General features: G+C 37.5%; 1 protein-coding gene across 1 annotated transcript in view; it reads right to left on the bottom strand.

Moving 5' to 3' along the window:
- LOC150084658 (uncharacterized) overlaps nt 1-17,655 on the bottom strand; it is a 350,037-nt gene that overhangs the window by 120,841 nt on the left and 211,541 nt on the right. The window contains exon 10 of the mRNA XM_090375393.1: nt 17,489-17,540. Within this exon, the coding sequence (XP_090231519.1) occupies nt 17,489-17,540 (52 nt within the window). The remainder of the gene's footprint in view (nt 1-17,488; nt 17,541-17,655) is intronic.

Raw genomic sequence — 17,655 nt, 5'->3', positions numbered from 1 at the left:
GACAATGTGTATTTTTCATAATGAATGGTTAGTAAAATATGCATGGTTGAAACAACTACCTGACAATAACTCAAGGGCATTTTGCAAGGTATGTAATAATTTATTTACTAAATCTCATGGAGGAGAAAATGATATTAAAAAAGCATGCTTCTGGAACACAGCAGCAACAACTCCATAATCAGGTCAGTTAAATCAGTTGTTATCTACATTTATAAAAACTAGTAACTAGCTGAGACAGTAATTCTGATAAAGTTATGGCCACTGATCTGGCTCAAATATATATTTCTGTACAGCATGAGCATTCCTACAGATCACTCGACCATGGATGAAATTAAATGCTTTTTTATTTATGACGAAATATCTTGTAGTCGTACAAAATGTGAAGCAATTGTAACTGAAGTTTTAGCACCAGCTGCTGTAAAGGAAATAATAAATATGCTTGAAAGATATGCAAACACTCTTAACTATCTTTCTTTTTATTCTATGGCAAGTGATGCTTCCGAACATGTTCATACCAAACTGTTCCCAATCACATTAAAGTACTGAACACAAAAATATGGTGTAGAAAACAAAGTCCTAGATTTTTATGATGACCGGATGAAACATCAGCTGGGACATATCAACAAATTAAAAAGACTCCTCGAAAATTCATTAAGCATTGTTATTTCCTCTTACTCCACAGACAATGATAGTGTAAGTTTTGCAAAGCACAATTTGGTTTTCCAGAAATTAAAACTACTAAGGGTGGTTTTAATTTCTGTAGAGGGTGGTAATCAATGGGTGCTGCTCTTCGTGAACTAATGTTATTAGTGGAGTCCCACAGGGTTTGGTGTTGGGTCCACTGTTGTTTTGTATATTTATCAATGATATTGATGAAGATATATCAGGCTTAGTGTCGAAATTTGCAGATGATACAAAGGTTGTTTGTTTGTTTTTTGGTTTTTAGGAGCATTAGCAACTAAGGCCATATTGCTCTCTGATATGCGGTGGTCATTCTCTGAACCTTTCCGCATCCTCCATATTTGGTGGTGATGGGCTCGAACCCCGGTCTAATCAAGAAGCATGTGCTATGCACTGCTGCTCCTCCCCACCTGGCTACAGAGGCACCTATAAAGGTTGGCAAGGTTGTTAATGACAGTAATGGCAGTGTGCTACTGCAACAGGATCTAGAAAATTTGGACAGATGGGCTGAAAAGTGGCAACTGAAGTTTAACCTTCACAAATGCAAAGTACTGCATATGGGAAGAAGTAACCCCAGAGAAACATACCACTATGTGGTACTATACTTAAGGTGGTAGAAAATGAAAAAGACCTGGGAGTAATTGTGCAGTCAGATATGAAGTGTTCTGAGCAATGCAGACAGGCTGGCAGGGCAGGTCATTGGGTTTTGTCAATGACATATAGGAATTTTGCTAGCAGGGAAAAGGAGGTGATTGTCTCTCTATATAAGGCAATGGTCAAGCTACGCCTTGAGTACTGCGTACAGGTCTGGAGGCCTCATTTTAGGAAGGATGTAGATTTGCCTGAGCGTGTACAGAGAAGGGCAACAAGATTGGTGAGGGGAATGAAAGGATCCTCTTACCAAGAGAGGCTCAAGTTCTGCAAATTGCAGTGGCTGGAGACTAGGCACCTGCACAGTGATCTAAGGCCTTGAATGGGCTGAGCATGCTGAATTCTGATGGGATTTTTCCACTTGTTCAGATTACAAACCTAAGGGGGCGGAAAGACAGATGTAGAATAGATGTGCGGAAATTTGCCTTTAGCCAGCGGGTGGTTAATTGCTGCACCAAACTTCCATCTGTCGTGGAAGTTGATAGGTTAAATAAATTTAAGGAGGAAATGGACAACATTAGAGGGAATGGTTGTGTGAATTTTTTTTTCTTTTTTTTTTTTTTTTTTTTTTGGGCTGATGCTGCATAAGCTTATACCCTTGCTTTCTTGCATCACATGCCACTACTACTACTACTACATTTTGCATAATGGTACTAAACAAGCTGGTGACAAATTACAGATTGATATTGAAAGTCTTGTTGTAAAGATATTTAATAACTTTTCTTCTGCAAAATGTACTGAAGGGCTAAAAACAATATTTGGCTTTTTTGGTTCATGAAGATTATGAGAATTTATTGCATCACATGGGAACTAGATGACTAACTTTATATCCTGTGACCTAAAGGCTGTTAAACTGTATTTGCTGTCATTAGAAGGGGTACAACTGTCCTCGCCAGATTTAGAAGTATTTGAAGATGTGTGAGAGTGGAGTGGCAGCCAGAGAGGAAATGTGTGTAATACCAGCATACTGTACTATGCCTTTCTTAAAAACACACTTTTACCTTTCCAATGCACAATAAAAGAACTAGAACAGGATAATATTACTGCACCAGAGCTGTATTCTCCCAATGAAAAAATTGAAAAACAAAATTGGCCAAAGAAAAGCCATGCTTATTGGGGGAAAAATGGAAGAGATGTTGTTAAAACTTGATAGAAAACATTCTATTTCTAACAAGAAAAACTTTCCTTGCCTTTTATGAATAATCTCTTAAATATTTGAAAAAACGGTTTGATTTTTCTGACGACTAAATGTATAAAATCCAGTTTTTCTAGCTGAAAAAGGAACTAACATACTGATTTCAAAGAAGCTGTTGTATTTTTGAACTTGAACACACCTATCAACGAATTATGGACAAATTATTTTGTATAAAAAAGACTTTTACACATTTGTGCTTAAGGAAAAGGATATCCTCGAAGCAGCAAAGTCAAACAAAAAGTATGTTTTTAAAATCATATGATGAATCAATCAAAACTGATAAACCAAAACTTTTGATTTTTGATTATTCGTAAAATGCAACAATACATAAAATACAACAATACAATACTTTTATGTGTATACCAATTTTAACTTGTCTGCATTTTGTCAATTAAATAAAAATATTTTAATTCTTGCACTATTTTTTTGTTTTCTTAAAAAAAATTCTTAAATCTTAAAAGTTTGACATGAAAAATCTTTTTAAATAATAGTCACTTTGGAATAATAACTTTCACATGTGAACTAAAGTTAAACTGCTACAATGTACTGTACTTTATTGCCATGACTGCATCACCCCCCCATTATGCCGGCATACTGCAGACATTGTCGGAATATAGAAGTGAGTCCATCCATTGTCGGAATACAGACCAGCAATAAAGAAGTGAAAATGTGCTCATCTACCTATAGGACACACAACCAAGGATGCCTCATGTGATGAACTTTTCCCAAAATGATGAATATGAACAACTTTCCTTATAACAAGCGAAATAAATCCATCATTTGTTTGACTATTTTCCCTGTGATGAAAAGAATTCCCTATAATGTTTAGAGAAGTAGAAAATTCAGAATGAATTATCAAAGGGGTACCTTGATCAGAATCATAATTTTAATGAAGTATGCCCATTAGAATGATGCTGACAAAGAGAACTTAAGATCAGTAAAGCACCTTTCATTGCCTATTTCATTGCCAGATTTAATTCGTGAAGATCTGATGCTGTTGTTATTTGCTCAGAGTGTTAAAATTAACAGTTCAGGCAAGCCAAAGTCATTTAAACTTCCTATGAACAATATGCTGCTTATAGTTTGTTGAATTCAACTGCAGAAGACATTTTTAGTGAGAAAGCAACAATGCTTAAATTCATACAAACAATTACATTTGCTACAAAGTAAAAGGAATGCATACAGATATCCTGCTGAAGTATTAATATTTTCTGCTTTGGTGTTTTCAATTTCTCCACATGTTTACAAATTTCTACAGCATTCTGCATTCCAACCCCAAGTACTATTCATAGACTTTGCTCTTCTCTCTACAGAAACATTCCAGCTGAGCAGCAAAAAAATGATTTTCTGATGATCTCTAAACACTTTAACTTCTACAAAATTAGTTTAATAATTCATCTGCAACCCTATTCTGATTATAAAGGCAGAAGCATATTGGGGAAATTCTTTAGTTAGAACTGATGCTGCTACACGTGGTTATGTATTTATAATGCAAAGTTAAATGTCAAATTACAAAACTAACATTTATATTTTATTTGTAAAAAAAGATTACTGCAGAAAAAATTTGTTAGAATATAATGTCGTTGCAATTGTTAGTGATGACAATTCAATTTACAGAAAAGTATTTTATTTACAAATCTTCTGCAGCTGAGTATTGTTTATCTTAATCCCCTTCATGACCCCTCCCTTTATTTTGAAATCTATTCGCAATAACTGGTTAAATCAACATCGCTCTGATAAAATTTTTTATTATCCATCTCTTGAAAATTATTATTATTAGTAGTAAAGACCACAATCCCTTATCTGAAAACCAAAAGTCTTTTTGTGGAGCATCACTAGTGTGCACAACATGACCCAAGCAGGTGAGTGGCATCAGTTGCACAGACATATTCTATTACGATGTTGTCTATTATTTATTCCTTTAGTTTTATCCCAATGGCTTCATCATAGTCACAAACACCTAGGAGAAAATTTGTGCAAAGGTGTTTGCTATTTTTTTTTTCGAGAGATATGTCCATTCCAGCTGAGCTTTTTTTTTTTTTTTTTTAAAGTGTTTTCCAAATCAATGGGGTATTGGCATCTTGTAATGGGATGCAAACCTAATCCCAGTCTTTTCTTGTCTTTCTTCTTATGTGATGTACTTTGCCTAATAAGTCTTTGATAACGAATAAGTTTCACACTTCATTTTTATCCCATAAACATTCAAATTTTTAGATTTTCCCAAGTGAGAACTAACGGGCAGTAATTATCTGGATTTGGGATCTTTGCCTGTCTTAGGAAAAGTAAGGACTTGTGCATGATGCCATTTTTTTGCAGAAATGAATTCTTAAATGTATATTGTAAGAAAGTAATAAGTGATGCATATTCCCGAGGTGGTTATAATATGAGTCAGCACTCTTTGTTTGTAAAAGTACTTTTCTGAGTTCTGATAGGGTAAAAGGTTGGTTACATGGTTCATTATATGCAGGTTATATTCATTTTGTTAATTTTTCTTCATACGAGCCTTGGTCTGTGGGCCAGATTACAGTACATATAAATGTACTGTAATCTGGTTAATAAAAATGGGTTGTTATCCCTGGAAAAGGGCCAGTATAGCTTTTCTAAGGCATAACGACCCGTGATTGTCCGAGTCGTTATGCCTAACATAAGGTCATGCCAATATTGTTTATTGTCTGAAACATATAATTGTTTCAGATTGCCAATACAGTAAACCCTCGCTATTCGCGGGGGTTACGTTCCTGAGAAATACTGCGAATACTGAGTTATGGCTCCCATAGTAATAAAGGGATTACATTCCAAAGTATGAAATATATAAGAAAAACTAGTCTAAAATTTTGTCTATGTATGTATTATATGAACCTTCATAATATGACTATGTACATAGACAGTACATAGTGAAATGAAAGCATATGATATCGAAATGAAAATAAGAAACAATTTATTATTAAATGTAATATTTATTAGAAATTTCAAACAAATCTTTCAAATCAGCGCCTTTGCTAGCTAAAAAACTTATCCCGCCAGAGCTATCACCAGTTTCGCTAAAGTGTTAATAAAGGAGTTTTGCCTTTTCACGAATGACGAGAGAACTTAACGGAATTTCATTATGAGTTCGGTCTTCTATCCACAGATTTAAAGCTTTTTCCATTTTTTCTAATTTAACATCACGAGTTACAGAGCAAATTTTTGAAGCAATTAGCACGTTTTCACACACTATGGCGGATTATTTCTTCTGATTTTTTGATTGATCCTACCATTGACTCATTGATTTTATAATGTTTTGCCACTGAGGAGACACTTTCACCATTAGAAATTTTGTCTAATAACTCAATTTTATTCGCTAATATCATCACCTTCTTTGATCTTTTCACATTTCCCTTGTTATTCGTAGCCATATTTTTGTACGGGTTAGAAAGAACTTGTCGACAACAAAGTCACTTTCTTCCGTTAATACGCTCGAAAAAGTCTGTTTCACACTGCAAAATGGTAGATTTATCACTTTTGTAAGCATATCAATTTATAAATTGATAAATTTATTCAATTTATAAGCATATAAATTAAAAGCAAACGACGAAACCTTCCATGACAAGCGCATAACACATACTGAACAAGGATTAGCGAGAAACATCCACGCTCGCGATTTTGTCACCCCTCTTCCCCCACCCACCAAGTGCTGTTTTGACTGGGAAAGATAATTTTAACTACGCCCGTGTTTTTTTATGGCGGAAAATGTTCACGGTGCTTTAAAATTCACATTTTTTTAGGTTTCATTTTATATTAAATCAGCGACCGCGAATACAGATACCACGAATAGCGGGGGTTCACTGTATATATATATATATATATTTATATATATAAAATAAAAGAATAATAGTATTAAAAAGCTAAGTAATCATGGAGGGTGGAGTGTAACAATACGAAAAGGAAGATAATGTTGATTATAGATCAGGGACACTGCATTAGCAAAATGCACCCTACAGCCATAATGTGTGTGTGTGTATATATATATCGTATGTAGAAAGTGTGAAAGAACTTACCGTTACAAGACAGTAAGTTCCTTTCTTCTTGCCTATTCCTACATTCCAATATCATTACTTTAATTCTTTTTACTTGCTTCTGTAAGGACATCCACGATATTATTATTGTTATTATTTGGATTTTAGGAGCATTAGCAACTAAGGCTATATTGCTCCAGGAAAATGCGGTGGTCATTCCCTGACCTTTCCGCATCCTCCGTATTTGGTGGTGATGGGCTCGAACCCCGGTCTAATCAAGAAGCGTGTGCTACGCACTGCTGCTCCTTCCCACCTGGCTACGGAGGCGCCGGTCATCCATGATCTGTATGCCCTACGCAATATAATTACATTTATTGGCACAATTTATTAGCCTTTATTCTTGCCGCAAAATTTCAAAATTTTAAAATTTTGTTCTCAACACATGTCTGCAGCACATGTGTACCATAGCATACAGAACATGTCAGAAACAGAAGCAAGAACATTGCCATCTTTCTCATAATTTCGGTGGATGGCCTCTGATGAAGACTTTGAAATTGTGAAAAACACTGCAATATAATATTAATTTGGTTGCCTTTTCATTTCTCATTTTTATTTCCTTGGCAACTATCTATCTCTCTCTTTTTCATATCTTACCTGGTCGCCTCATCCTACCATATATCATTACATTCCTTATCTATTTAACTGAGTTCACTTCTGGTGTATACCGTACATTCAGTAGGTTTAAACAAAAATCTTCATCTTCGCACTTTCTACATACGATATATTTATATATATTCTTGCCCATTGTTTATATATATATAAAAACAATGGGCAAGAATATACCCAGCTCCTTGACGTAATGTTGTTTGTTATTTGATTTTTAGGAGCATTAGCAACTAAGGCCACATTGCTGCTGACTTTTCCACATCCTCTGTATTTGGTGGTCACGGGCTTGAACCCTGGTCAAGCCCGTGACCACCAAATACAGAGGATGTATTTGGTGGTCACGCACTGCTGCTCCTGCCACCTGGCTATGGAGTCGCCCTTTGACATAATGTAGCCTTGACAATGCCCCCCACATACACACTACTTGGACTCCCTCCAGTCATTATCTGTCAGAGTAGAGGCAGTCAGATTATACACTAGCTGATCCTGAAGCCTCCCTAAAGAGTTACCAATAGGTTAGGTCCAGTGTACTAACTAGCGGCTGTCTTGCAAACACCGTTTTAGTGCTGTATCCTCGAAATGTAAGGAAGACTTGATCTTGCCATGGTGTTCATCCTAACCTCAAAAGTCATCAGACATACTGCATGATGGAAGAGATGGGGAAGGGTCGACCAGAACTTTGCTCTGGAGACCAAACATGGGAACCACCACTTCAAGCCTCAATAAGCAAAGTGGTTCTATTGCACCAGTTGATGAGAGTCATCCACCTAGAATTGCCTGGTAACACAGAGGAGCGGTATTCTTCTATGTGGTGTGGGCTCCACACCTCCACCCCTGCTTACGTTGGTTCACACCTGAGTGGTCACCCACAGTGTGCTTGTACATGGAAGTTAAACCCAGGATTACTAACAGTCCTACCATCGTGAAGGTGTAAGCAGAGGATTTAGCTGTCACAGATCATCCAGACTTGCCGAAATTGGGTCCACTTGACTTGAATGTCACCCGAATATCAGTTCCATGAGCGTTTTAGACTCCCAGGTAGCAAGTACAGCTTGTCTGGCATATCTGAGAGAATGTCTGTAACAACCTCAAAGACCAATGCTCTATATAAACAAAAAGTCGGACTAAGTATGGGCAATCCCCCTCTCTCTCCCTTTCCTGAAGAAATCATCGTGAGCATACTTCAAAGGCGCTCAATGACATAGGATTAGAAGAATAAAGCAACTTTTACAAATATCTAAATTCTTTACATCTACACAAAAGAATCATTCATGATTCTTTCATGGGGTGATTGGAATTAGGCAACACAAAAATATGCATCCTTAATAGTTTTGTTCTTAGAGCTTTCTTAGGGCTATGCAGAGATCAAGAACTCAATGCTTTCTTAGCCTCAAGCTGTTCAAAAACCAAGGAAAAATAAAAATCTTGCAGATCAATCTATTTTGTATCCTTGTAATGTGAAACAACACAAAGCTGAGAATGACCATGAGAGACAGGCCTCCATTGGAGAAAAGACCAAATTGTGATTTGAGGTGGTTAGAGGACCACTCACTTTGACTGTGTACTTAGAAGAGTTGTTTGTGAGAAAAAGATCAAGTGTGTCGGCTACATGGTTAGGATTGTCTGGTAGGTAAATGAACAATCTGTGAGAGGTCATTAGTAATTGCAAAAGCCTCAGCATCTTGACCAGTTGTGTCCATGTGACTAGAAAACTGAAGCCAGCTGGAGTTGTGAACAACAAAATCACAAAGGAAAATTATCTCACTGTTTTGAAAGTTGGACTGGAGAAAGTCAAGTTTCAAAGATAGGAAGTCGAAGGATTCCAAGTGATTACTGGGGTTCGAGAATGATAAAGGCAACAGATGAATTTGACATAATGGGATAGAGAAACTTTAAGCCAGAGGAAATTACAGTCTTTGACAGGAAATATCTGAGCGGACATATGCACAAATACCACCTTTGAAGCAAAAGGAAAATTACAGCAAATAATTTGGACAACTGAGATGAGCAGGGGTTGAATCAACTGATAAATGGAAGTCTGTCAGAAAAAATACGTGAGGCTTGGCAGACTCCAAGCAGAAACAGACAATGAGATTAGAACTGACACCACGTATATTTGTGAAATAAACAAGGAAGAGTCTGTGAAGTTTAGTTACATTTTTTTCACAGATGAATTTGTTCTATTAGTTTGACAATTCATGATGCATTCAGTAGTAATGAAAAGGTAGGGATGACATGTTGTATGAAGTAATGAAATTTTTGGATATAGTGTGTATGTGGCAAGAATATACCCAGCTCCTGGATTTAGCGTAGCCTCGACAATGTCTCCCACATAAAGACACTACTCGTTTTAGAGCCATACCCTCGAAATGTTAGGAAGACTGGATCTTGACATGGCGCCCATCATAACTTCAAAAGACATCAATCTAACTGCAATTTCTTCTATGATACTGTTGAACAGTTGAAAGGACTGTAGAGTTGCTAAATTCCCAAATATCTCCATATCAGAACAAAAAGAGATATTTCAACATATACTCATCAGAGAAAGAACCAGAAAAAAAAAAAAAAAACAGTTTCGTGTTCTCGAAATTAGTGAAAAGATCAAAAACTTAGCCAAAAAAATATGGGTTGTACACCAGATTTATAAGAACTAACACAGTTAAAAATATGGTAAAAATCCCCTCCCCTGCTTCACCCCTGATGAAGACTAGATTTACAACAACTAACACCATTTAAAATATGGTAAAAACCATCCCCCCAACTTCTCCCCTGATGAAAACCCTTTCCACTAAACACCAAGGGCTATGATTACGGGCCCCTTCAAAAATCAAAACAAGTTTGCAGACCCGTACACATACTGGTGTTCAAAGGAAGTGCATCACCCCTTAAAATTGCAATTGTCATCCGAATAACCTAAGTATATGGCAATATTTCTTACAGATCGCATCAGATAAGATTGACACGCATAGGTGATGATGTAATATTGCATCAGCTATTACTTTCAGCTATATAAGCAAGCTTTGCAAAAGTTGCAGTCATTCCTTGCTTGTGTCAGGATGGCGAGTTATGTGCAGTTGACGCCAAGAAGAAAGACTGCTATTGTTGCTTTACGTGAGGAAGGATGCTCTTCCCATCATATTGCTTATATTGTCTTGTAATCAGTCGACAGTGAGTAGAATTCTTTCCAAACTCAAGAATACTGGTTCTGCTGATAGAAAAAAGGAACTGGACACAAACGAGTCTCTACGCCAAAACAGGACCGCGTTTTGAAGAGCTCATGCCTTAAAAACCGTAAAGCTTTTTCGTCTGAGCTGAAAAGAGAATGGGAAGAATATACAGGAATGGTAGCAAGTGCAGTAACAGTCAGAAGACGCCTCTTCAAAAATGGACTTGTAGCCCGTCATCCTTAGAAGAAGCCCCTCCTCACAAAAAAAATTAAAAAAGGCCAGATTAATTTGGTGTAAGGAGCATGTCAAATGGACCCCCGAGCAGTGGAAGTCAGTTATTTTCTCGGATGAGAAGAAATTCAATATGCATGGCTCTGATGGCAGACAAACTTTGCTGTAGACGTGGTGAAGAATACCATACAGACTGTATTGTGTCTACAGTTAAATTCCCTACCAGCCAAATGATATGGGGGTGCATTTTGTATCGCGGAGTAGGTCACCTGCAGTTTATAAAAGGTTCTGTAAATGCCAATGGATACCTGGCTATACTGGAAGGCAAACTGCTGCCAACCATTAAAGACCATTTCAACCTGCCAAGTAACTGCATCTTTCAGGATGACTCTGCTCCTTGCCATCGAGCGAAAAGTGTAAGTAGGCACTTCTGCAGTTACTTTAGCTTCATTTCTGTGTTTACATTTGTTACAGGTGAAAAAAATGGTTGGAAGAATGGTTCTTTACACTCTTAGCTGGCCAGGAAACAGCCTGGACCTGAATCCTATAGAAAACTATTGCATCGTGTGGAATCTGCAGTTGCCAAAAAGAAACCAAAGACACTTTGTGAACTTCTGGAAGCCATAATTCGTGTTTGGAACCACAAACTATCAGTTAATTATCTTCAGAAATTGATCTTGTCAACAGTGTGCTATTGTCATCAGGGCCAGAGTGGTTCGACTCAATATTAGTTTGCACCTGGTGAACTTTACATTTTGTTTTCCGTTTAAAATGATAAACTAAAGCAGAGGGCTTCTGATAACATTTCAGCCATAAATGTCGGTTTTACCAAATCTGTTGTATAAAGATTGCAAATGCTCATTTTGGAATATTTTTAGAGCATCTATCCAATATTACTTAGCTTTGCTTTAACTATTAAAAAATATCTTTTGTTTATATTTCTATTTGCAATGCTAGTCATTAATATAACATACCATCACAAAAAAGGGTTAGAAACATGAAATTCCTACGTGATGCCCTTTCTTTAAACACCAGTGTGTGTGTATGCGTGTGTGTGTGTGTGTGTGTGTGTGAGCATAGTTTTCCGAAAGGAAAAATTCCAAGTTTTATGTGTGAAACAACTCAACTTTATTATTATTTTTATACAGATTAGCATTTTTAGCATTAGCATTAGTAGAGGCATTTGATGCAAGAAAGCAAGCTTATGCAGCATCAGCCAAAAAAATAAAATAAATAAATAAAAAATAACCACTTCCACTACACCCCTCTGTTCGTTCGAAATACCTGTCCAGCTGAGCCTTAAACTTATTTAGGCTATCAACTTCCACGACAAGGGATGGAAGTCTGTTCCACCAACCACCCACTCGCTGGCTAAAGGCAAATTTCCGCACGTCTATCCTACATATGTCTTTCCTCAATTTGAATTTATGCCCTCTCAGCTGATTATTTTGAGCAAGAGGAAGAATCCCATCAGCACTGAGCATGCTCAAACCATTCAAGGCTTTATACACCTCTATCAGATCACCTCACCGGTGCCTAGTCTCCAGACACTGTAATTTGTAATAAGCCTTTCTTTGTAAGAGCAACCCTTCGTTCCGTTCACTAACCTTGTTGCCCTTCTCTGTACCAGCAGCTCTACATCCTTCTTGAAATGAGGCCTCCAGGCCTGTATACAGTACTCTAGGTGTGGCCTGACCATTGCCTTATACAAGGGAATAATTGCCTCCTTATCCCTGCTAGAAAAATTCCTATATATCATTGACAATACACCATGAGCTACTCTTGCAGCCCGTCTGCACTACTCAGAGAACTTCATATCTGCCTGCACAACCACCACCAGGTCCCTTTCATTCTCTACCACTGTCAGTGTAGTACAACAGAGTTGATACGTTGCTCTGGGGTTACTGTTTCCCATATGTAGTACTTTACATTTGTCAATGTTAAACTTCATTTGCCACCTGTCAACCCATCTGCTCAACCTTTCCAGATCCTGTTGCAGCAGCATAGTGCCAGTAGTGTCCTTGACAACCCTGCCAACCTTCGTATCGTCTGCAAACTTGGACATTAAGCTTGATATACCATCATCAATATCATTTATAAATACAGAAAACAATAATGGACCCAATACTGAACTCTGAGGGATTCCACTAATAACATTAGTCCACGATGAGCAGTGTCCATTGATTACTACTCTCTGTCTTCTCCCCCTCCACCACCCCTTTAACCATAGCAGCAATTTGCCTCCAATGCCACACTGCTCCAATTTGTGCAGCAGTCTTCCATGTGCAACAGTATCAAAAGCCTTTCTAAGATTCAAGTATATAATATCAAAGTTATTTCCTGCATCCAGTTCTTTTGTGACTGCATCATAGTATCCAATCAAATTGGTCAGGCAAGACTTCCCCTTAACAAAACCATGCTGTGTCCGAGCTATAACTGAAATCGTGTCTAGATGATCCTGCAGTGCTTCTTTAACCAGTGCCTCCATTAATTTTCCAGGAACAGAAGTTAAACTAACAGGTCTATAAATACTTGTGTCGCCCTTTGATCCTTCTTTGTGAATTGGGGTCACATTTGCACATCTCCAGTCCATGGGTACTTCCCCTGAGTCCAAGGAAGCTCTCATAACTATGGCTAAGGGTCTGCCTACTTCCTTTGCTGATTCTCTCAATACAACCGGATAGATCCCATCCACCCCAGGTGCCTTTCTTGTATTTATCTTCAACAATTTCTCCTCCACTTTACTCTCAGTTATTACAAGATTATCTAGCTTACTGCCAGAGTTGAATACACCTCTGGCATTCCCCTCGCTGAATAATTCCTCATGTGTGAATGTCGATGCAAAATATTCATTTAGTTTGTTAGCTACCTGAGCAGGATCATCAACAGTTGACCCATCGATATCAAGTGGACCAATCTGATTCATCCCCTTCCTTCTAGAGTTTACATAAGTAAAGAACTCTTCGCTGTTTTTCTTTGCATCCCTTGCCAAAGATTTCTCGTAATCTGCCTTCGCCTGCTTAACCTCCTTTGTAACTTGGTTACAGATCAACTTGTATCTATCATAGGCTTCTGTGTCACGTGTTAATTTGTTTGTATCCCATGCATTTTTCTTCTCTGCCATGTCTCATTAGTTCATCTGACATCCATTTAGGCCTAAACCTTGAAAAATATTTCTTAGTTGGTATGTAAAGCCTAGTAGCTTCCAAAATAAGTTCTTTGAATGCTTCCCATTTTGAATTTGCTGTTGGTAATATCATCAGTTGGTTCCATTGTATAGAATTTAAGTACTGTCTCAGTCCATCGTAGTCGCCTTTACGAAAGCAATAACCCTTCCCTTTACCCCTAATGGTAGTTACCTCTTTGAGTAAATCCAACTTCAGCACACTGTGATCTCTGCCACCTAGTGGTTCATTTACCTGCAGATTCTTAATGCATGAAGGATCACTACTGATAATCAAATCAAGAGTATTACTCCCTCTAGTTGCCTCCCGAACATGCTGATGTAGAAAACAATCATCCAATAAATCCCCAAAAGCTTTGCTAGTGTGTGAGTGACCATCCCCCAAATTCCAGTCAATATCTGGGAAATTAAAATCCCCCATTATAAGACTCTCTGATTTACTGGCCCACTCTATTTCCCTGTGCAGTTTCTTATTATACTCATCAGAGTCATTAAGCCTATAGCACACTCCTACTCTCAATTTTGATCTCCCAATGCTTATGTCACAACAAACTGACTCGACACTGCACTGTCCAGCGATGTCGACTGGCTTCACTTCCTTGGATTTTATGTATTTCTTAACTAATAGCATAACCCCTCCTCCCTTCCTATCCTGTCTATCCTTTCTGTAGACATTGTACTCCCCAAATTCCAGTTCTGCATTCCTTATATCTGTGTGACACCACGTTTCTGAAATTCCCACAATATCTGCCTTTGATGTTTTGAGCAATACCTCAAATTCATCAAATTTATTTACTAAACTCCTAGCATTGGTGTACACACAACTATACTTGCACCTGTTCTTTTTCTTAGCTACCCTAACACAACCCATGTGTTTACTTGTACCCCAATGATTCCCAGCAGTCTCTGAAATATCCTGCATCTTATTTTCCAGGCTGTGGCTCATTCCAATAGAAGCAGTGCAAGAATCACTTTCACCTCAGCCAGTGGCTACTGTTAATCTATTAGTCCTTGTATCCCCCCAATCTAGCAGTTTTCTGACCCACCTAACACTGCCTCGATAGCATCAGCAAATATTCTTACACCCTTTCTATTTAAGTGTATCCCATCCCTGTAGAAACAGTCTCTCCTGTTAACAAGTACAGACCAGGCTGAAAAAAATTCTACCCCTTGAGCCTTGCACAATCTTTCCAGGGCTGAATTGATCGACAGGGCTCTCATCATATACTCCCCCCTATCATGTCTGGGCAGAATTGCAGACACTTTCAAATTCAACCCTAATTCACGGCTTTTTTTCAACAGTGACCTGTACTTGTTAAGTAATTCCGGTCTCCTCCTTTGAATAAATAACACTCCTCTAGTAGAGGACACTACTGTTATTTATTCTCAGTGGGCATCACCACCCAGACGGCTGTTTCGAAGCTAGTTGGTTTCATCATTGGTGGGCAGGCAGGTACCCTGATAATGCAAACAAGCCATCACAGTTGCGGTGATGAAGCCAACTAGCTTTGAAATGGCCGTCTGGGTGGTGGTGGTGGTGCCCACTGAGAATAAATAACAGTAGTCGTCTCTACTAGAGCAGCGTTTATTCAAAGTAGCGCAATACTTGGTATCTCGTTGTGAAGGCAGGCGCAATATGAGATTAAATTAAATGATGCCGTTACACCACATATGTAGTTAAATTTATGGGTAAACTATGGTGCATCTATACTAATATTATATAGTTGATTTAAACCCATATCATATTATGCCTTGCGCATTTAATCTTCAAATAACTTTATAATAAATTATATTCCAAAATGACCTTAAACTTTATTTATACATCAAAATTATGTGCTCAGTGTGATAGGGTGTATGACACTCCAGTGACTTATACTGAGTGATCATGGAATTATGACCACCTACCCAATACTGTGTTGGGTCACCATTTGCACAGATAAGAACTGCTATTCACCTAGGCATTGAATCCACTAGATTTCTGAAGCCATCTGTAGGGATTGGCAATTCTTTCCACAGTGTCAGAATAGATGATGGATGTATGTCTATACACCTACTCCTCGTTCCAAAACTTCTCACATGTATTCAATTGGATTGAGATCAAGAGAATATTTCTTAATGTTTCTTGCTTGATGGCTTTTTTTGCAAGAATTTTTTGTCCCATAACACTCCAATAGTTTTCAATTGGGTTCAAAACTGGAACTATTTCCCGGAATGACAAAGACTGGATATTGCAGTCTTGCATGAACTTCTTTACCTAAAGATATATATATTAAAAAAAATGGTGAAACAGTTTCAGTTTTAACTTGTTTCAAACAGTCAGTGTCAACAGAGCAGGGAATAGAGCCATGTTGGAAAACACAATTTTCTGCTCTTGAAGAGGTCCACAATGATGGGCAGAGGGGTCTCTTTTAAAATTTTTTTGTATCAGTACCATTCACAAAATGCATTCTGTCCACTCCTTTGCTTGTTATGCATCCCCAAATAACCTTGCTCAATGGAACTTTACTGTTGTACAATCAGGGAGATGGGGCTCACATCTGGTGAGTATGGGCTTGGCACTCCCAGGGTCCTGGCTGGATATCATCATTCTTCTCTTTCCTCTTTCTTGGCGATTCCCTTCTACGCTCTCTCTCTCTCTCTCTCTCTCTCGGGGTAATTCCGAAATTTTTTTGGCTGGTGCAGCATAAGCCTCAGGCTTATGCTGCACCATATGGCTAATAATAATAATAAGCTCTGTTAGATCTATGCCAAATGTAGCATTTACCATTCAATCTGTGGAGGTTAAAATTGGATTTAGAGAATATTACAGATTCCATTTGCTCAACTGTGCAATTAGTATGTTATTTAGACAAGATTAATTGTTTTTTCCCCTCATGGATTTTGTCAATAAGAAGATAAGAAGTCCTTATAAAGTACTTCTTATCTTTTGGATAAGAAGTCCTTATAAAGTAAATATGCTTTCAGACCACTCATCACCAGTCTTTGTTGGGAAGTTCTATCACTTGCATTTACCCCAGAAAGTTCCTTCCACATAAATTTTGGGTCTGTGTAATTTGCACAATGATCATCCAAGTCACAGATGCTTCAAAACTCTGTCCTGTGCTGCAGTACTCTTCCATTTTGGTCTGGTTCCAGAATTTTGCTTGACATTAACCCTGACATAACAGGCTGGTTACAGCCAACCTTTTTAGCAATGTGATGACTAGAAAAATCCTCCCTATCAAAAGCAATAATTTTGCTTTTCTTCCTTGGAATTAAGTGAATATATGCCATGCTGCTGCTACAGAATATAGGAAGTGAAGACATGCAGCAGCAGGTGGATGCTTTTATAAACAAGATGAGGCAATACCCCTCAAATATTACAGAATATGTAACAGCACTAATTTTACAAGATGATGTAACAGTATCTTGCAATGAAATAATTTTACCTAGAGAGAGAGAGAGAGAGAGAGAGAGAGAGAGAGAAGTAAATATTAAAATTTAAGAGGGTGATGCAAGTTATGTGGTTACCACTGTATTTTTATAATTTTATATACTATACTTACATTTAAGATTTCAAAAGTTGTTCAAAACACAAATTGAAAGAAAATAATGGATATCATATTCTCAGAGAAAAGTTACCTCTAAATGTCATGCTATACTTATTTATATTTTACTATTAAAAAGACACACTTTACTATTAAAAGCAGCTAAGATATGACCAGTAGAAAAATATTACCTTGATTCTTCAGGGTAGCATACAATAAACTTTCCACAAGCCAGACAAGCAGCTGGATGATGACAGATAGAGAACAATTTCTTAGAATTTTAATGATACACCAGATTTTACCATTTATATTCTGTTAATGGATTTAAGATATACACAGAATACTATTTTAATTTTTA

This window comes from Mastigoproctus giganteus, chromosome 6 (assembly GCF_048544385.1).
Source record: "Mastigoproctus giganteus isolate SK-2022 chromosome 6, ASM4854438v1, whole genome shotgun sequence".
NCBI classification, from domain to species: domain Eukaryota; kingdom Metazoa; phylum Arthropoda; class Arachnida; order Uropygi; family Thelyphonidae; genus Mastigoproctus; species Mastigoproctus giganteus.
The sequence above is the reverse complement of the archived record's forward strand: the minus strand, read 5'-3'. Positions and strand labels throughout refer to the sequence as shown.